The sequence below is a fragment of the Letharia columbiana genome (genome assembly GCF_014066305.1).
Source record: "Letharia columbiana isolate WasteWater2 chromosome Unknown Sc0000006_s0, whole genome shotgun sequence".
NCBI classification, from domain to species: Eukaryota; Fungi; Ascomycota; class Lecanoromycetes; order Lecanorales; family Parmeliaceae; genus Letharia; species Letharia columbiana.
In genome coordinates this window covers 769060-788558 of record NW_023501042.1, presented here as the reverse complement: position 1 = coordinate 788558, position 19499 = coordinate 769060, and the positions used below count along the sequence as shown (strand labels likewise).

The window sequence follows — 19499 nt, the reverse complement described above, 5'->3', positions numbered from 1 at the left end:
GATAGCTTGCGCAGATAGTTCATAGCTCCGACAAATCAGTTCTTCTATCTCCAGCGATAGCCAGGTACTCTGTAACGTGGAGCAAAGATGATCGAGTGTGGAACCCTGACTGCCCGATTTCTCCGGATGCTCGCGTCGCTCGGAACGAGCCCTACGGACTCGATAAAATTTGACCTTAGCAATTGCAATGGGAGCATAACACTCTCAGGATCCGTATGATCGGAGGCCAGGAAAGTAAGTCGTCCATTGAATTGTTCTGAAGTCTTTGATTGGGACCCTTGCCGTTCAGGGGAAGCTCCAACTGTTTTGTCATGGAGAAACGCTCCGGGCGAAGACCGAGTACGAACATGGATAGTACTCAAGGGTCTTGATGGGTAGCGAGGTGACTGAAAAGCCATAGCGGGCGATCCAGATGACGAATTCATGCTTGGGGAAAAGTTAAGATATCTGCGCCAGTCGATGCAGGATACCTGTGAACTACTCGCTCTGGAAAGCTGGGTAGTAGGGAGGTGCTTGCGGGAATCGTCATCCTGAAGTACTCTACTGATACCGCTGTGTTCACCCTGCATTTCAGTACTTGGAATCACGTCTCCCCCGAAGTCCGCCCCTTCTATTTGTAGAGGTGCTGCAATAGGAGCTTCTGCCATAACCAAGTCACCCGAAGATTGACCAGCATATGCTAAACTATGGTCATCAGACTCTTGCATTACCGGTGGAATATCGAAGTTGAAGTCGAAGTCAAACTCGAATGGGTTGTGGAAAGCAACATTTGGGCTTCCTCTGGTCTGGTACTGCTCGAGGAGCGGCATATCGAAAATTTGCGGCGCAATGGATTGACGATCAGTAGAATTCAACGAAGCGCCACTTAGAGCATCTTGAGGGCTGTGCTGCCGCGAGGTGTACATTTTGATGTATGATGGAACAACTAGAGATAATTTTAGACCCGCAATCCACCCCAGAGATTGAAACTCACAGTCTGGCGATTGCAATGGCCCTCTTTGTCTCTTCCAAGCACGCTCCATTCGTTCTTGCTCAACATCATGACCTTTGTACTGGAAACGAGCATCTTTGCCAAGACTTTGTCGCTTTCTTTTCAAGGACAGCATGACCCTCAAATCATCGTCTGGGATATACTTCTTGACATCCCATTTCTTGAAACGGTTCTTGAGCTGTACTTCCCTGCTTGGTCTCAATATCGCTCCGGGTTGCAAGTCTACCGCACTCGAGGCTCAAGCTTACGTGATAATGAAATGGTGCTTCTCCGCCATGATAGCAACAATCTCTTTGCGCGGTACATCATCTTCCAGGAAGAGATTCACCAGCTTCTCTCTCCAGATCTCCCATTCTCCGTCCGGTATTCGCCGAGCTCGCTGGGGCACTGAAGACCCACCTTCAGCGGGCCTTGTGGATTGAGAAGCCATTTTGCTCGAAGGAATTCGCCGAAAGATCGAGATTGCCAGAATGTATTTACACTGGGACCGGTAGGTCACCAGGCGAGAATATTACTTATGACTTTGAGATGGTGTCAGAGGCGGTGTGGATCCGCGCACCATCTCCAAGGCAGAAGTCTGCCTGGAGGCCTGCATGGTAGCCTTGTTTTATGAACCTAACAGAAAGTGGCCTAGTGTTCCAAAAGCACTTTTCAAACTATTTCGGGAAAGGCGTGGATTTTGCTAAGCGAGCTTTAGTCGACAAGATGGTAATACATCTTAATCCGAGGCTCATCTCAAACCAATTGACGAAACAGAAAGCACATATGATTTCTGAGAAGGCAGCTGCAATGGCTAGCTGGGATCGTGCTTATATATGGGCATTTCTGCCCATTCAACCTTCCAACCTTTCCAATCTCTTCTCCCAGCAATTAACATAATAGATCTCGTCGTGCCTTCAGAAGGTCCAGATGTGAGTACTGCCGTCTCGATTGACAATTCATAACAATGACTAAGTATTCTACGAAGCCACATTCCACAATGCAAGACGAACTTCGCCAGCTCCAAGAGGCCGAAGGGGAGCAACATGCTGACAGAAAGAAGACTGGGACGAGTAAAAACGTTTGTACTCCACCAACAGCAATTCTCAAAGACCTACGACCGATGCTGACGAGTTTGATAGTCTAAAGCAGCGCCACCCGCGGCTGCTGGTCATTACCTGAAAAGGACATGGTCAACGGGAAATGAACCCTCGGGTGAAAGAGAGCCAAAGCATGCGCTTGTGTCCAACAACTCGTCGACAGTCGATCGGTGGTTGAAAGAATCCATGAGAGAGCAGCCATGGAACAATATCGGCGCAATCCTCGAGCCCCCTCCTACCAAGGAGGCGCCTGGGATGAGAGGTGAAACCGGTAGCAACAGTGCTGTAGCTGGATCTGAAGAGCGAAAATGATTTGAGTCCGATAGGTAATGACCCATTGATGAGATGAAAGTGACTTATAGAGCTAACAAGGTATTTCTAGCCTCGCCGCGGTCAGGCTGTCGGAAAAGAGCGTTGTGTTGAATCATTTGGAGTGTGGAATATAACGGCATCGCTAGGACATAACCACATTCTTTTCATGTAAACGTTTTTTGGGCCTCGCTCTAGGAAAACTCTGTGTCTCAGAGAGCTGCGAATAATCAAAGATCGATAGCAAATCTCAAGAAGGGCCATCAAACCAGTATCATGTCGTCGTGGTTCTACATAGCCCATGTAGAGAATCTCTGTAGAAAATTCCAATTCAATACGGGCCTCTGACAACGGCAAATAGCGCTCGCTGAAATCGCACTCGCAAGTGATGATGATTCAGATCTGTTTGAAGGAACCTGCCTTCAGCTACTGGGTGCTATCTCGTGTTCAATAGAAGACAACATTCCTCACCTAACGATCAGTCCTAGCATGGTAGCTATGTCCAGATTTTCTCAAGGGCCCAGCTTCTTTGCAGCAAAAGACCATCTCTTCTCGCGCAATCGCTTAGAGATGGTGGATGTACCCGAGCGCTTAGAAGTAAAACTCCAGTTCACCCTGGCTTACCCCTATCTCTATCTTGACCACGTTTGATGTTTTTACACGTAAAACTGCTATGGCGAGGGTACAGAGCTCCATAGCGATTTGCTGATACTCTGTGAAAGGTTGAAGTCACGAACGGGCGACGAAGATCCATCGCTGGCTTGTACAAAAGCACTGTGTTTGACTTCCTGTCTGCGGCGCTGGGAACAGCGTCCGCCGTATCTGTGGGCACTCTCTCTTCATCCTCTACGGCCTTTCGCGCAAAAAACAGCACTCGCTTTGCACTATGAGTCACGACGCATAGACGTTTTCTTCTCACGCAAAGTACGCTTACTGTGAACCAGCATCCCATTGAAAGGTCATCCTGTCTAAATGGGCTTCTATGCAGTCGCAGTCGTTGCGGCTGCTGCTGCGGGTCCTCCAGGACGTAGAGATGCTCTGCTCGAGTCCAACAATTCCTGCTGACAACGTGACTGGTACTGCCGCTGGAGCAACTGAGCCTGGCAGCCCATCTGTCGCTGCTCGGCATCGAACTGGGCTCGCTGCACTGCACGCAGCGAATCCTGGACGAACGGACAAACTCCACGGGGGCGAAGATTCCGCGAATCTCGAGCTTTGATGTACTTCAAAAGGCCGTGTTTGCTGCTGAATCAACAACAATATTTTGTGGTTATGTGAAGCGCCTGCATAAACACTTGTCTAATCGGACTTTTGCTTAAAAATATAGGTATATTCATGTGCTGGGATATTGCAGGCGTATCCTCGACCATTCAGAATAAGATGCATCAGATCTAGCAGCATATTCGAAGAAGTCTGGACAGGGAAACCCACCACGGGTATCTATTTCCATACAAACTTTCTGATATCTTTCCGTATCCCTGTACATCGACCAGTATCAGTCCCGTGAAAACTCATGTGGACATCGGAGTCACAGACTATAAATTGGAACCTTCAAAATTGTCTTTGCAGCTTGTAAGCCAGATATAATCTCGAAGCGCCAGCCCCAGTAAGAACCTACCTAGCTCTGATGATCCTCGGACCGGGCATCTCGGGGCTGTACAGAGAAAGTCCGAAACGCTCAGACTAAAGCCCCACCTAAAGGGCACCTGGATAATGCGAGAGTTCTCGAATCGCACCAGCCAGCCAGGTTTCGAGGCAATGCCCCTATCAAGCCAAAGAAGTACCTAAAGTCCCATCCATACGCTGTGAGAAGATATTTCTAGGCTTCCCTACAGGGCCGCTTCGAAAGTAGGGTTAGGGCTGCACTAGTGCGGGTGCAGGACTTTCGGTGCAGACCTCTGTACAGTCCCCCCGGATATGCAGATCCTTGCCGTCCTCGTTGGGACCTGGTCCCAGCGCTTCGGCGCTGGGATTTGATCCCGGCTGCCGATTGGTTCGAGAGAAGCACTGCGGTGACTTGGCCGAGCCTGCAGCACACTTATGCACATGCACATACAGTAGCGCAAACATTGCTTCGTCCGTTAAAGTTCCGCCTTGCGCTAGAGAATGCGTATGATAGAACAAGGACAAGGAGGGCAGGTCAATGCATGCTCATATCTTCTTCTTCTGATATCTCGCATCCAAACCAACGGCCACTTTTGATATTCACAGGTCGAATCCAGACGGCAAACAGAATGTTCGTCTCTTTATTTCAGCTTACCGTTGCTTGTGTCACTGCAGCTTCACTCTACCTATCGTACTGGAACATCACTGCTTCCATCGCTCGTCGGAATGCCATCAGCAAACACCGTTGCAAAGCCCCATTGGCCTATCCTCACAAAGACCCCTTCTTCGGCCTCGACGCCGTTCGGGATGCGATTACCGCAGCCAAGTCAAAGACTTCGATCGCGCGCCAAATCGGACAGCATCTGCGCTATGGAAGTACCTTTTCCTCCAAGTTCTTCATGACTCCCGTCATCAGTACGTCGGAGCCGGAGAACATCAAAGCCGTGCTCTCTACCAACTTCGGCGACTACGGTATCGGCTCACGTCGAAAACGGGCCTTCGCTCCACTTCTGGGCAAGAGTATCTTCCAGGTCGACGGACCGCAGTGGAAGCACTCGCGGGATCTTCTTCAGCTTTGTCTCACGAGGAGCCAGGTGGTGGATCTGCCGATGTTTGACTTGCACGTTACGAAGCTGATCGAGGCCATCTCTAGGCATGGATCCGCGACCATCGACCTGGGAATCTGGTTTCCCCGGCTGATAGCCGATTTTTCCACGGACTGCTTCTTTGGCAAAGGGATGGGTTCGATCGAAACACCTTCGTCTTTGAGCACCGAGTTTGTGCAAGCTATGCACGACGCTCAAGCGGGCTGTGAAGATAGGTGGAAGCTGGGTCATTTCAGCAGCCTGTTCCCGCACCGGGAGTTCTACAGAAAGGTCAAGAGAGTCCACGATTTCATCAATCAGCATGTGGAGAGAGCTATGGGATTGCACGATTGCTCGGAGGGAAGGCCAGAAGTTGGTCGTTCCGAAGGAGAAGACAGGCGCGTCTTTCTCTACGAGCTCAGTAAACTCACCAACGACCGGCATTTCCTTCGCGACGAGATTCTGACCATCTTTTCTGCTGCCTTCGATCCTGTTGCGGCTCTTCTCACGAACCTTTTCTTCATTCTTGCCAAAAGGCCCGATGTATGGGAGCTCCTGCGTGGAGAGGTGAGGCCCCTCGATGGTAAAAACCCGGATATGAGCCAGCTCCGGTCTTTGAAGTACCATCAGTTCTGTCTCAAAGAATGTGAGGGTCCCTCACACGACTTCATGGCTAGAATTGATTGGAAATTAACCATTGGCTTAGCTCTGCGACTTCACCCAATCCTTCCTTCCAACTCCCGAGTAGCGTATAAGGATACCATTCTCCCTCGTGGTGGAGGTCCTGACCAAAAGTCGCCAGTATTTGTCGCAGAAGGAACCATGGTCGCTTTTGGCATTGCCGCTATGCATCGTCGTAAGGATTTATGGGGCGAAGATGCAGATGATTTTCGGCCTGAGCGATGGAGAAATGATAAGTCATCCTGGGTAAGCATTGTCCTTTCGCTCGGGCTCGCTCTACTGTATTTGAAGGTTGCATTTCAGCATCCTGAGGCAGTCAATATTTCACAAGAGAGATGCTAATACATATGGCGCACTGTTTAGAAATTCATCCCTTTCAATGGCGGCCCAAGAGTTTGTCTCGGCCGTAAGTTCTCTTTCTCAATATTTCGTTTCTTTCCCCTCAGTACATGTTTTCTCAGCCCCATTTTTCTGACCAAGAACAGAAGACTTTGCCATGAATTTGACTATCTACACACTCGTGCGCCTTGTGCAAGCTTTTCAGAGCGTCGAGAGCCGCGATGGCAATGAGTGGGTGGAAGAAATACACCTGGCCTGCACGAGCCAGAACGGGGCGAAGGTCGTGATGAAAGCGGGTTGAGCCCTGCAACTGGGATCTGGAGGGGCACACAATTAGACGCACGTGTTTGAGGGAGGAAGACAATATAGAAAGATGTTGATATTCGTAGACTGGTTGCTCCTCTCTTGCTCGTTGTTCGCGTGAAACCTGGCTCTTCCTACAAGGTCGTAGTACTTCTCGTAGGCTCCAGTAAGAGCAGCAATCTTCGGCCCTGGAATTGCGGCTAGGGGCCTCAAATAGAGCCAGTGAATAAGGCCGTTACAACATAGGCTAGAAGAGCGCTAACGGAGATCAATGTGCTTTGTGATGGTCGGGATTTTGAGTTGGCAATGGTATTTAAGCCGTCCGGTCCGTTGCATGAGGGTGCAATGCAGCTAGATAGTAGGGCTGAATAGTGAATGGTGCCAACTAGTCGCTAGATGCATATGAGCCGATCTTCCAAACAAGAATTCGTCATGCACGTCGGGTTTACGAAACGAAGAAGTTCAATTTCCTTTAGTCTCTCTTGAATTTGGTGGGGAAAGAGCCCCGCACACGCTGGTTCTTGTCTTGGGCCATGTGATGCGACAATGCCAATATATGGACTGGTCCTTAGCAACTCTGTTTGCTCATGGTCCGATGAAGCTGGGATATCTCATCCTTAGGACTGGTATCCTCGGTCGTTTAACTGCAGCAAGATTTTCGTCCACTCTTCTAGGGTAGAGTATTAGATCAAATAAAGTTCCATCAACAAAGCTGTCTTCCATCTCTCATGTCCTTTCTGTCACTCAAATTTAAGAGACAACAGTTAACACCAGCGGTGCATCGCGACGGCCCCATGGACTGGCCAAGAATGGTGTTACCATTATCCAATGTAGGTCACCCTGTCCTACAAGTCAGGCCAGCGTTGACTTCTCTCTTCCTTTCTAGTCTCAGAATGTCCGAGCTTCCTGCGACGTTGTTTCTGCCATCTCGAGACACCCAACACCAGAGACAGAGGCGTTCCGACTATTGGATACCTGGTTCTGCCCAGCCACCGAGGACGCCAAGTTCTGGTGGCATATGATAGGTCGCCCTCTAGCTCTGTTACTCCACGAGGCTGGTTACGATATCCATAATCAATATGGAAGTCTTCTGTTTTTCCGCCATTGTATCGCCGGCCGCTTAGGAGCTCGCCCTACATCCACGGGATCTCCGCAGGTCTGGAGAAGTTTCATGACAGACGACTTCAGTCCCGTTGAGTACAGTTGGTGCTGGGACACGCCAAAGGGACCACCCAGAATTCGATTCAGTGTTGATGCAATCGGTCCCGACGCGGGAACACAGTCGGACCCTTTCAACCAGGAGATGACGACCGACCTTGTCCGACACGTTGAGTCTGTTGCATCAAACGTTGACTGGAAGTTGTTCAATCACTTTCGCAACGCATTCTGCGAGCAAGGATTGGAGAAGCGTGTCAGCGAGGGATGTGACGATCTTGAGAAGAGTCACACGTCTTCGATCTTCATGGCGTTCGAACTGCACAAAAGCGAAGTCGCTGTGAAAGCATACTTTGTTCCGGTCAAGGCTGAACAGACGGGCCGCTCAAGGCTCTCCGTACTCTCGGACAGCATCGTAAGCTTGGAAAAGTCGGACCTTCGAGTGGGAGCCTATGACCAGATGCTTGCCTTCATGACCAGTGACGCGGAAGGGTCACATCTCGAAATCGTGGGGATTGCAGTCGATTGTGTACTTCCAAAAGATTCGCGCTTGAAACTGTACGTCAGATCGCCTTCAACCTCATTCGACAGCGTCTGCGCGATCATGACCCTGGGCGGCAAATTAAACACTTTTCCTCAAGCTACGTGGAAGGATTTCCGCAAACTCTGGCAACTCACCTTGGGTCTCGGCGAAGACTTTGCTCCTGGTGCAAATTTACAAGCCAAATCCCATGAGACGGCAGGCGTATTGTACAACTTCGATATCAAAGCAGGAAACCTTTTGCCAGAGCCCAAAGTGTACATCCCTGTGAAACACTACGCCCGCAACGACCTGGCCGCTGCCAAAGGCTTGGCGTCTTATTTGAAATCGAAGGGTCAGGATCGTTTCGTGGAGAGCTACATGCGAGCGCTGGAGGGTATGTGCACACATAGGTTTCTGGGAAGCCAATGTGGACTGCAGACTTACATCTCATGCGCGGTGCAAAACGCGCAGCTGGTATTGACATCTTACCTTTCGCCAGAAATCTATCATGTTGCTAGATGGAAAGCATAGATAGCGGATTATACTGCATCCCCTCCCCCAAGTTCGAGTAGATTTTGACTCAAACATTTGATATAGCCCTTCGGTACCTTCCTTGTGAAGTTTGACTCGGTGCGTTTGGTTCTGATACCACCATGGTTCTTCTTCGAAGTTTTCCTTCTTAATAAAAGCATTGCAGATAGCTCCAATTCTTTCACAATCATCTAACAGGACTCCATACCATCCTCATACTGCTGCGACGGCGAAGGCAGGACTCACAACAGGCAGAGAGCCTGCTGTATTGTTGCGGGGCTCGTCTGAGCGCTCGTTCGCTAACTGGCCTCCATATCAGTTGCGCCCCGCTTGGCATTCGAGTGTCAGCGGCGTAGCCTCTGCAGATCACGTTGGGTGGTCGCGGCCCACTACGATTACCGGGACCTCTGCTGCCCCCTGAGCCACTCAAGAATTGCCCACAGTCGGTGCTGCCTTTTGTACCCTAATGCGAGCCATTTTTGCTTATACCGCATCTATTCGGTTGCTTGGCTGGTACGACTGTTGGAGGGGCAGTTGATGCGCTTTATTGGGTGATGATGGTGGTGACGATGATGTATGAATGCGTAGGACGTGCTTGCCACTGATTGTTCTGAGATGACCAAACAATTCCCCAACCAGGGGCCGCAATAGCCACTGCTTGACCGCTAGCAGAATGCGATGCGCATAGCACTGGAGGTAGAGCGGTTCAATGATGGCAATCCAGCAATATTTCTGACTCGCAAACGAGCCCTTTCACCATTAAAACGAGGAAGCTTTTGTAGCGGCTGGATGTTAACATGGATACGTTGGAATTGGTACGGCTCGAAAAGGCGCTCATGCTGTCAATAAAGAGACGACATAGTCAGGAAAAGGTGCTTTGTTGCTAAACTTTGAGCACTGAGACTCAAGCTCTCCACGATTTCATGAAAGACTCTCTTGCTGTAAGTTCTTTCATGACCTCTTGCTGTTCCACTATTTGCACATCTAGGTTACTGTCATCCCAGTAAACGAAGTCGAATCGGTGGGAAGGGTGCGTTATTTCGGCAGATGATACACACTTGAAGCAATAGTCAAAATTCGGGCATTCTGAGCATTTGAACCGAGAGCCAACGATAATCTTTGGAGGGTCAGCAGTCTCGTCCAACGGAAAATCATCGAGACTGCTACGACTCACTAGTTCACAGCCGTCGCAAAAAAATCGAGGGTGCCGCAAGGACATGCTTGAATGTTGGGTCTGGAACATTCCTGGAAGTGGCCTGTTGTAGGGTCTCAAAATCGCCGCCGCGCGAACATTGCCATGGTATGTAGCAATTGCAAAAGGGATCCACTCTTCGTCGCCTTGGTAGAAGCTGTCAGCGCCTGCATGTAGTAGCATTTTTATATTGGTGATGTTTCCTGCTTTTGCAGCCCAGAGCAATGGCGTCCATCCATCGACGTCGCTCTGGCTTGGATCGAATCCTTGTTCGAGCAAGTACTCAAGGACTGCGCGACACCCTGCAACTAGACCTGCAGCTGCATTGTGAAGACATGTGCGCTGCTGCTTGTCCAGCGCCTCGAGATCAAAGCCACGGTTCTTGAGATACTGAAGACATCTCAACCTCCCTCCATTTGCAGAGATATGTAGAAGGCTCCTTCCTTCCGGGTCAAGGGGGGCTGCTCTGAAGACTTCGCAAGCAATATTTCGAGCATAGGAAGATGACCCTTGAATGCAGCTATCCTCATTGCATCATCGAGAATACCACATTGGGCCTGTCTTTGCAAGTCATGCTTCAACAAGATTCTCGCTGTCTCTCCATCGCCAGATTCCGATGCAAGAGTAAGCGGGGCAGCTCGATATCTATTTCTCAGAATGACGTCCGCACCTCCTGTCAAAAGTAGATGCGTTAGCGATTTTTGTCTTTTCGTGATAGAAAGATGTAATGCTGTTTCTCCTCGGAGATTGACAGCATTCACATCAGCACCGTGCTCTAAGAGCAGTTGGGCCCCTTTCAGTAGCGTATCTGACGCTCTGACGTTTCGCTCTATCCAGCCCCAAGGCTCAGACACCATTGAAGTGAACATCATAGATGCCATATGCAGGGACGTATTTCCATCGCGGTCTGTTGCAGTCATGTCTGCACCGTTGCTCAACAGCAATTCCAAGATTCCTACGTGTCCACAACCGGCGGCTTGATGCAAAGCAGTATCCCCCCAGGTCGTCTTCCAAGCTACGATTTGTCTTTGGCTGGCCAGCAGGTGAGACACTGTATGTTCCAGTCCGTACACAGAAGCAAGCCACAACGCTGAGACTTCAGAGGGAAAGCGACGCATTTGAAAGCTGCCCATTGATTCTCTGAAAAACAGTACTTGAACGGAGGTAGATGTTTTGGCGCTATTTGAAAGGAATGAAAGTATCAAGTCTTTGCAGATTTCTTCTGCTCCTTGACGTGCATGCCGGCCCCAGTTGAGAACTGCGTAGCGTAGCAGAGGGTACCGTTGTAACCGAAGCTCAAAGTCTTTGTCCTCATGGCATGGTCCTTGCTCGAATTCGTCAAAGGAGAGGTATGTAAGACATGTCCGTACTATGTCGACCTGAGCTTCTGGAAAAAGGCAGTCCCCTTTCTGCTCCAGATATTGTTGAAAAGTGTAATGGACCAGGGCCAAGAAGCCCCCCCTCCTTCTCATTTGTGACAAGACCATTGCACACCGACAAAAGCAGGTCTTCCTCCGGAATGTTGTCTTCGTCTAGAGCTGAGTCACCAGTCTCCACTGCTAGTGCGTGCCGTATTTCTAACATCGTAAGGGGCCGGGAAGCATAAAATACCCAACACAGAACTTTTTTGGCCAACGTAGCTTGATCAGGATGCTGAGATTCGATTCGTTCCATAGCTTCGTCATAGGTATTGTTTAAGCCTTCGGGCAAAGCCGTCAAAGCATTCCTCGCTTTGCGAAGAGTTGTCTTTGTTGTCAAGAAATCCAGGTGGAGACGGGCTTGTAGAAACCTTTGCAATTATTAACGCAAGAAGAATGGAACGGCTGAACATTGAGAGATTAGTAGTCTTACATTCCTTCAGCTCTCGCAGCAATGGTCGTTGAGATAAGATCGCATAAGGTTGGATCTTTATCAGCATGAAACTTGAGCCTCTCCGAGCTCGATATCCGCTCTCGAAGATACTCTAAAATATCGTCAGCTCTAGCTCGTATATCTAGTCGAACCGCTTCTGAAAGTTGGCGTTCAATGGTTGGTATGTCCCTTGAGGTGATCAGCATATTGACATGTAGGTGCTGCAACTCTGTCACTAAAGAACCTCTACGCTCTTCAGGGTATTCGTCAAAAGCATCGATGACGAGGAATATTGTAGCACAACGGCTGACAACAGATCTCAGTAACTGCGTGCACTCCGCATGTGATGGACGTGTTGCTCCAGATCCGTGGGCTTCGTAAGCTTCGGTCAGATCAACCAGCAAGACTGGCTCCAAGAACGCTAATTGGCAGACCAAACTCCCCAGTAGGTTGGTAACAGTCTGTTTCTCTGTATCTTTGTAGCTAAGGTAGATGTAGGCAAGGCGGGTATCATTGCGATCCACGATTCCTTGCAAGTGGTTGATTGCATAGGAGCTGTCGAAGGTGTTAGCAGAGCGAATAAGAGCAGGACGCTGCAAGGAGCTCACGCAAAGATCGTCTTTCCGGTACCCTCTGTCGATGTCAGCACATTGCTGTGATGAAAGCCTGCGGGGATTATCAGGTAAATAATAATGTTGACTTACGTATGCCTGGACACCAAAGCGTTTCCCCAGGTCTGCTGAGCCAATGTCTAAATTCCGCGGTCTCCAGTAGCGATCGAGCGGCAGCATCCTGCCGCCCTGGTGTATTGAAAGTGTCTAAATGCTTTTTTTGGAATTCCGCGGTCAGAGGCGAAAGCCAATTATACACATTGCGACAGTACTCATTGCTCTGAGTCGCTACCAAACCATCGATAGATTTGGAGGTCTTTCGAGAGGAAGCTTCTATACTCTGGACGTTACCGAAAATCGCGGCAGATCGTTCTTGCAATATGTCAACATTAACGGAGACATTTGTTAGTCCGTGAGCAAGCAGGTCCAACTTCTGCAAAGACGCCGCAGAGCACTCAATCTGTAGAACTTCCAGGGCTAGCGTGAGGTCGTGTCGTAGCTCGATACCAAGCTCCTTGAGCTTTGCCAAGGTACTCTCCTTGAAAGGGAATAGTGTCCTTCGAAATTGCGCCATACCCTTGGCTTTCCATCCTGATTGTAGGGGAACGACGCGAATCTTGTCCAGCTTCTTTCGAAGGCTCTCAAGGCCCCTCTCCACAGACCTGATACTTTCTTCAATTCTTTGCACACTATCACGGCTGAACACCGTAGATCCAATGGCCGATTTGAGGAGTTTGAAGGTCTCGGTCAACGCCTCAATCGATGAGTACATGTGTGCCACTTGGTCCTCTGCATCCTTCCAAGAATGATAGTAGTCTAGCAAGCCTTGGCAGATAGTTATGCCAAGGGAGATGAGGCCCGCAGCCCCGGAAGAGAGGCCTAGAGGTTCCATCTGTCGACACAGATCTCAAAGTACCATTGAGGAGCTCAAGATGAATGCGGATGAAATGTGCAATAGAATCCTTCAAATAGAATCCTTCAGCCTTGTGTTTCGAAGCTGCCACGGCGCGAGGCGGTGCCATGACGCAGCCGTGCAGCGACGCTATCGCACGAACATGCGTAGCACCGTGCCGCCAGCAACGATGACGGCTCCATTTTCTCTACGATATTTTTCCACCAATGCAACTGCTTCAATATCAGCATGGGCAGATGCATCACTAAGACATGGACCATCGGACGGAGACGAATAGAATAATAGGTTGAATTCCATGATTTCATCCAATCAGGCGCTTCCGCGCGCCAAAAGTCTTGGCGAAGCAAGCGCACTTCCCACGTCTTCTCCGTTCTGAGGAATCTTTGCTCGCCCACGAGTGTGGACTACCCTTACTGGGATTTGAGACTCCAATCATCCGATTACTTTGGCGTAACTGCTCCTAAGCGTCTGACTTCAGCCCTTTCCAGTGTGCACTGCTGCTGAGGTGCAATGCGCCGTTCAATGGCTATCCTTTCGGTCTGCTGCCTTGGTCCCGAGTTCTCGTAGTGCGCCTGGGCAGCCCAAGCGTAAATGGAAAGCTGGGGAACAAGTCTGGGTCTGATCCCAAGGATTGGTGGGTTTCCCATCAATTGAAGCTTGATCCTTTCCCTATTGTGCACGGCGTACACTGCACTTCTTGCCTAACAGGAAATGCTCTTTCGAGTGATCCGATTCCCTCTGTGAATGTCTGACCATGAGACGGTGTACCAAGATCGGGTACGGAAGATCTGTGGTACGGAGGTTCGTGGTCGAAGGCTTCATCGATCACCCTGTTGGCCTTTCCGGAGAGGCGCCCATACGACCTGCGAGAAAGTGTTGTAATTGATGATTATCCGTTCTGAGATAGAGTTAGCACAGGCAAAGCGCAAGACGTCGGTCACTCACGGCTGACATGGCCGACGAACACTGGGTACCACGGCTCTTGGTTGAGAACTCCATTGGTTGTCCTCGTTGCTTTCTGGATAAGGCGCCCACGCTGCATCCATGATGCTGTTTTAGTCTAATGCCGGCTCTTCCGTCCAAATGTGAGCATGTGGAAGCGACCCTAAGGCCTCACGAGCGTCGTGCTTGTCCGAAAAATGCAGAAGAGGGTGATGATCCTCAACGCCGCGCTAGCCCCCTTAGCGCGCGCTCGTTCATCAACACAAGTGCAGCTGACCACCAAGTCCGACTCCTGGGGCAGCCCAGCCAGACAGACGGAGCCTTAGGAACAACAGCAAAAAAGGAAAGACACAAAAAAGGAAGATATAGACAGCCTCAGATAAAAAAAGAGAGGAAAAAAAAAAAGAAGCTCAGTCGAGAATCAAACTCGAATTGTCCAGGAGCATTTCCTCCGCCGACCCACCGACATGCCTCCATAAGGTGCAATGAGACACACCTAGAAAGTCCTGCAACGCTTTCCACTGCGCCATCCGAGCTGGGACCATCTAAACTTCTATTTCCGTCCATATTGCACACACGCAAGCATTTGCCTTGTTTACTGTAATTCCTTCATCGTCACTAATAGAGATACTAAATTGCGCAGATTTTCGACGGTAGATGTTGAGGATACAGGGGCATATGGATGCTCTTATGGCGCATGTGCTGTCTTTGACGCTTTGGATGTTGTTACGGCCAGCGCCCTACGAATTGCTTATACCTCTTCCTGATAGCAGAATATGAGATGCGGATATCCTAAAGTAGCAACGATGAGAATTTGTCCCCATTCCGTAGGCAGGCGTATGGCAACTACTGTGATAAGCATGGCCGAATGAGTATGCGAGCCCCTACGCGTAGCATTGTACACTACCCAATACATTCCGAGCTACCTCAAGCGACAGTCACAAGTGAGCTGAGAAAGCACAGAATGATGGGCAACGACAAGGACTGCCAGTACTACTGTGTAATCTAAATCATTGAATGCCGTCTTTCAAATCTAGCCTGTGGCAATCTAATACGCAGTCCCAATGGTCATCGACAGCATTCCATCCGCCACTTTCCATCGTCCTCGATAATAATGCAAGCTCTGTTGTTGAAACCAGAGCCTATCCTTCCATTCCCCCACGAAAATAACACATGATCTGTTGTTGAAACTAGATCCTATCCTTCCATTCCCCTACGCTGTCCTTCCACCTTTGCTGACCAGCGTGTCCAAGACTTGGGGCAAATCTTAGTCAAGCGGCTCCCGCTGAGGCGTGGCGACGTCTGACATGCTCGCCAAGCTTGTCTTTCCTAGAGCTGCTGTAACTGCAATCCTGGACATGACACTGGAAGACTTTGGAACCAGCTTGGTGGATCTTGGCGTGGCGCTCTAGGTCGGACTGACGACCGAAGGTCTGATGGCATTCTCTGCACATTGGACGCGGCGGAATTGGCGGTCCAATGTCGAAAGGAACGAGATTGATATTGGACGCGGGAATGGGGAACGGGTTTCCTGCTCCGATCTGTCCGTTATTGTAAAAGGTGGGTCCCGTGAGAACGGTGTTGTTGCCAATGGATGCGGCGTTGGAAGCAAAAGGTTGCTCGAGATAGCGAGACCGGTCCGGATTATGCCAATGAGCAGCAGGAATGTCGTTATTCCAGGAGTCTGCAAGCGCTGGGCTTAGAAGGTCGACCGGACCCGTACCGAAGACGTGAGGCTGGTCGGAGAAGGGATTCTCAACAACGCGCAAGTGATCAGACCACTCGAAAGGAGCAGCGATGTGCTTGTTTGGCAGGCCTGCAGCTGGTGGTCCCTGTGCGCGAGTGTTGGTTACAGCGCAAGGTGCATAGCCGTTGTTGTTGTTGTAGTCGTTGACAACAGAATGGTCTCCCACCGAGTACGGCAGCCCCGAGTAATCGAACGAAGCGCCGAAATGGCCTTCTGAAGAGCCTGCAACTGAATGAAACTGTGGGGTATATGTGCCAGATTTACTCGCAACAGCAGTATCATCGTTGCAGGCGATGTCGACAGCAAAAGTGTTTTGGGGCAAACGTGAGGTGCCCGAAAATGTATGGACGCCATTATGTTGTTCCAGGAGCTCCGAGGTCGAAAAAGAAGCTTCGCATCCTGCATACAGGCACACGTATTGATTCGCCCAGACCTCACGGGCTAATCGAAGGCTTGGGCCTGAAGGTCAAATTAAGTCAAAAAAAAAAAAAAAAAAAAAAAACCTACCCGGGCTGAGCTGCGGCTAAGTCATGCATATATGCATCTTGCTGCAGTCTCGGCACGAGATTGGTCCGTCCTTCTTCCATGGCGCTATCGGGCGTCGAGAGCGGCTGAAGCAGGGCGTTGTCGGCGCAGGAACGGGGCGCTCTTCGTGCAGGAACGGGGCGACCAATGAAAAAGATGGTCGATTCGGTCGTCAAATCAGAGGGTGCAAAGGTAGCAGTGGTGTCGAGCAAACCCTTTGAAAGTCGTCGGGGGAACCCTGAGCTCTTGTAGAAGTTGTCCTCACCTTCGCTGGGGGCGAAGTAGCCCCTGAAAGTTTTACCAGCAACAGATGCAGGTCCATACCGGCCTCGTCCAATCAGGACTCGACACTCAAAATAGGGCAAAGAACCTACCGCCCCTTCTCAGAAAGAAAAGGGGCCTGCCTCGCGAGGAAGGACCATCAAAGAATGCTAACATCGGCTGCTGCAGGCTAGCAGCATCAGCTTTTCTCTCCTTGCGAGCCCTTTGGCTCGCCGCTTTCAATTGCTTCAGCGGCCATCTCATCCGTCATCTTCTCCTCACCGCTCTCCTCGTTATTTGTAGAGTTACCTGCAATTTCCGCATCTTGCTCCTGCTGTTGCCCTTTCTCTTCTGGCCCCAAATCCCTCCTTCTAATTCCCCAACCGCCTCTCCACCCCACCCAACCCTTCTCCCAGGGCCCCCTCGCAAAACAGAAGCACAAAGCCGCTCCAATGAAGCCCACGCTAGCACTTCCACTTTTGTGCCATCCCCCTTGCGCATACAGCGTATTCCCCACGGATGTTCCCACAATCTGGCCAATGAACACGCTGACCATGAAAGCTGTGTTGACTCTGTTCCTCGCCTTGGGTTCAATCGCATAGATCGCTGTTCGATTGGCTATCTGACTGGTTTGTAGCCCAAGGTCGATCATGAAAGCTTGGATAATTGGGCCTGCGATGGTAAAAGTGCCTGTGTATGTACCGATTGAGATGCCGGCAATGCAGATGAATTCGCCGATGATAGTGGAGAACAGTGGCACGAATCTGTCGATGACGAGGCGTGAATACGGAGGACCGAAACACATTGCGAAGATGCCAATCAGAGCAAACAAGCCTATATACAACGGACTAAAATTGTAAGGCTCTCCAGCAAGAAGGAAAGTCAAGGTCGTCCAGTAAGAAGTAAAAGTCGTAGACGTACAAAACCCCACCAGACAGGCCTGCATGAGGACAGGATGCTTGAAGAGCATTGTGACGATACTCCATAGCATCTTGAAATAGTTGAGGCCGTTGGGGTTGGTACTGGGGTAATCGGGCAGAAAGAACCAAAGGAGGATAAAGATAAGATACTGAAGAGCAAAGGCCAGCCAGTAGACGTTGCGCCAGGAGGTATATTCGGTGACGACGCCGGAGAGAACACGAGCTATGAGGATCCCGAGGAGGAGGCCGGAGACTACGATCGAAAGAGCTGTTGCGCGCCGATGCGCAGGGGCGAGGTCGCCGACGAGGGGAAGCACTGCACAGTCGTCAATATGGGATCACTCGGGAAGTTGGAATTTGTGTACGTACTCAATTGCGGTGTCACAGTCGTCAAGGCCGTAAGGAACGAGAGAAAGCAGAATACTGGAAAGGAATTCGTAATGCATAGTCCTATCCTTGAAGCCAACAGTACCATCAGCATAGATGTTACGAAGATTCAAACGCCAACACATGGATCTACTCACCAAGAAGTAGCCGTAAACCACACCAAAAGTAGAACGAAAGGCCTTCTTTGAAAAAGATCCCCTAGTGGACACAAGAACAATAGCCCTGCCCCATATCCTGCTTGGGCCAGCGTAGGAATCAAGCTGACCCGTTCTTGGTTGACATGGAAATCATCCGCCAGCTTGTTCAGTATCGGATGGGAATAGTATAAATTGGCCACAGTAAAAGCCCCCGCAAAGCCGAAAAGAAGGTTCAATGGCATTGAAAATTCGAAAGGTTTGTCTGGATTGTAGCGACATCTTTTGGGCGTGTAGGCGATTATGCTGTAGATCCTTTGCCAGATTGTGGTGTTCCCTTGCAAGGACTGCACAGAAGGAGAAGAGACTGTGTCGCTGCCTTCGGGTCTTTTCACCTCGTTCTCAACAGATGATGCCATATCGGTATACCTGGATAAGAAAGACCACTAGGGACGAAGGAAGGGCATTACAAGGATTCGATATCACTAACCCTTCACCAACACACGGCTATAGGCTGCAGAAGTATATAGACACGGAGATGATGGAGCACAAGATAATACATAAATCTGCAAAATCTTGATGACGAATCTGTGCATGACCGAGCGCGCTTATTTCCGAAGTAAAACCCGGCCGACGCTAAACCGTGAAGGGAAGGAGCTTGCTAAGAAACTCCGCTAATACGTCTTAGCGTTACTCCCTAATCTGCTGGCCATGTCATCTATTCCACCGAGCAGTGTTGCTACGTTTAAGTAATCACAGCATAAGAGGCGGACCACGGCTTTCGCAGAAAGGGACACAAACCCACTCACTTGGTACGTCGGCAGTAAGTACAGTATGTCCTGTGACTCGTGAGCATTCTCATAGTAATTATACAACACGGGGTGACTGCCATTGCGGGAAGACGGACGAGCATTGCTTCATAACGAGGCACTTGTGGAGGAGAGACTCAGATGATCTCCTTCCATGGAGTAGAGATTGTACACGCCATGATAAAGCATTCCGGATGACATCGGACATTGTTTTGAGACTATAGGATTGGGACTTCGTGGACAGAAGGAATTAGGATCAATGACTCGCATATTTTGGAGGAGTCGGCTCAGCAGTATTGCCAGGAGAAGCGACTATCAGTGCGCGCGGGGCGACGTTATCGAACCAGACTGTGTCCTCGATCACATTCCGAATTAAGGTGTTGATTCATGGATGTAGGGTTCACGAGGGTCGGCACCTTGATGTGGACTCTGGGCGACGCAGCTTTTAGCCAGTAGGCAGAAGTCTGCCCTCGTTGTGCATGTGCTTCGAATCCTGGCATGGAGTCTGTTAATGTCAACGAATACGGAGCTTGTGATGGATCCGCGACACATGTCCAGATCACCACACTGCCTGGAAATTGGAGGAATCGTTATTGTGACTGATCA

At 50.0% G+C, this 19499-nt stretch overlaps 7 protein-coding genes across 7 annotated transcripts; 3 read left to right on the top strand and 4 right to left on the bottom strand.

The window, feature by feature from the left end:
- Positions 1-44: 44 nt before the first annotated feature.
- Positions 45-1421, bottom strand: HO173_002914 (uncharacterized protein; the record flags this gene model as incomplete). Its single annotated transcript, XM_037304845.1, has 3 exons — positions 45-925; positions 974-1179; positions 1240-1421. The coding sequence occupies 3 exons, from the start codon at positions 1419-1421 to the stop codon at positions 45-47; spliced, it is 1269 nt and encodes a 422-aa protein (XP_037168338.1).
- A 549-nt stretch (positions 1422-1970) lies between these two features.
- HO173_002913 (uncharacterized protein) lies at positions 1971-2382 on the top strand (the record flags this gene model as incomplete). Its single annotated transcript, XM_037304844.1, has 2 exons — positions 1971-2051; positions 2113-2382. 2 exons carry the CDS (start codon positions 1971-1973, stop codon positions 2380-2382), a joined length of 351 nt encoding a protein of 116 aa, XP_037168337.1.
- Positions 2383-4613: 2231 nt separating this feature from the next.
- Positions 4614-6390, top strand: HO173_002912 (uncharacterized protein; the record flags this gene model as incomplete). Its single annotated transcript, XM_037304843.1, has 3 exons — positions 4614-5996; positions 6114-6156; positions 6236-6390. The coding sequence occupies 3 exons, from the start codon at positions 4614-4616 to the stop codon at positions 6388-6390; spliced, it is 1581 nt and encodes a 526-aa protein (XP_037168336.1).
- Positions 6391-7120: 730 nt separating this feature from the next.
- Positions 7121-10915, top strand: HO173_002911 (uncharacterized protein; the record flags this gene model as incomplete). The annotated part of the gene is made up of 3 exons (XM_037304842.1): positions 7121-7222; positions 7279-8464; positions 10896-10915. 3 exons carry the CDS (start codon positions 7121-7123, stop codon positions 10913-10915), a joined length of 1308 nt encoding a protein of 435 aa, XP_037168335.1.
- A 216-nt stretch (positions 10916-11131) lies between these two features.
- Positions 11132-13147, bottom strand: HO173_002910 (uncharacterized protein; the record flags this gene model as incomplete). Its single annotated transcript, XM_037304841.1, has 4 exons — positions 11132-11582; positions 11645-12199; positions 12253-12277; positions 12349-13147. 4 exons carry the CDS (start codon positions 13145-13147, stop codon positions 11132-11134), a joined length of 1830 nt encoding a protein of 609 aa, XP_037168334.1.
- Positions 13148-15381: 2234 nt separating this feature from the next.
- Positions 15382-16211, bottom strand: HO173_002909 (uncharacterized protein; the record flags this gene model as incomplete). The annotated part of the gene is made up of 2 exons (XM_037304840.1): positions 15382-16120; positions 16207-16211. 2 exons carry the CDS (start codon positions 16209-16211, stop codon positions 15382-15384), a joined length of 744 nt encoding a protein of 247 aa, XP_037168333.1.
- A 631-nt stretch (positions 16212-16842) lies between these two features.
- Positions 16843-18503, bottom strand: HO173_002908 (uncharacterized protein; the record flags this gene model as incomplete). The annotated part of the gene is made up of 3 exons (XM_037304839.1): positions 16843-17879; positions 17933-18018; positions 18088-18503. The coding sequence occupies 3 exons, from the start codon at positions 18501-18503 to the stop codon at positions 16843-16845; spliced, it is 1539 nt and encodes a 512-aa protein (XP_037168332.1).
- Positions 18504-19499: the final 996 nt, after the last annotated feature.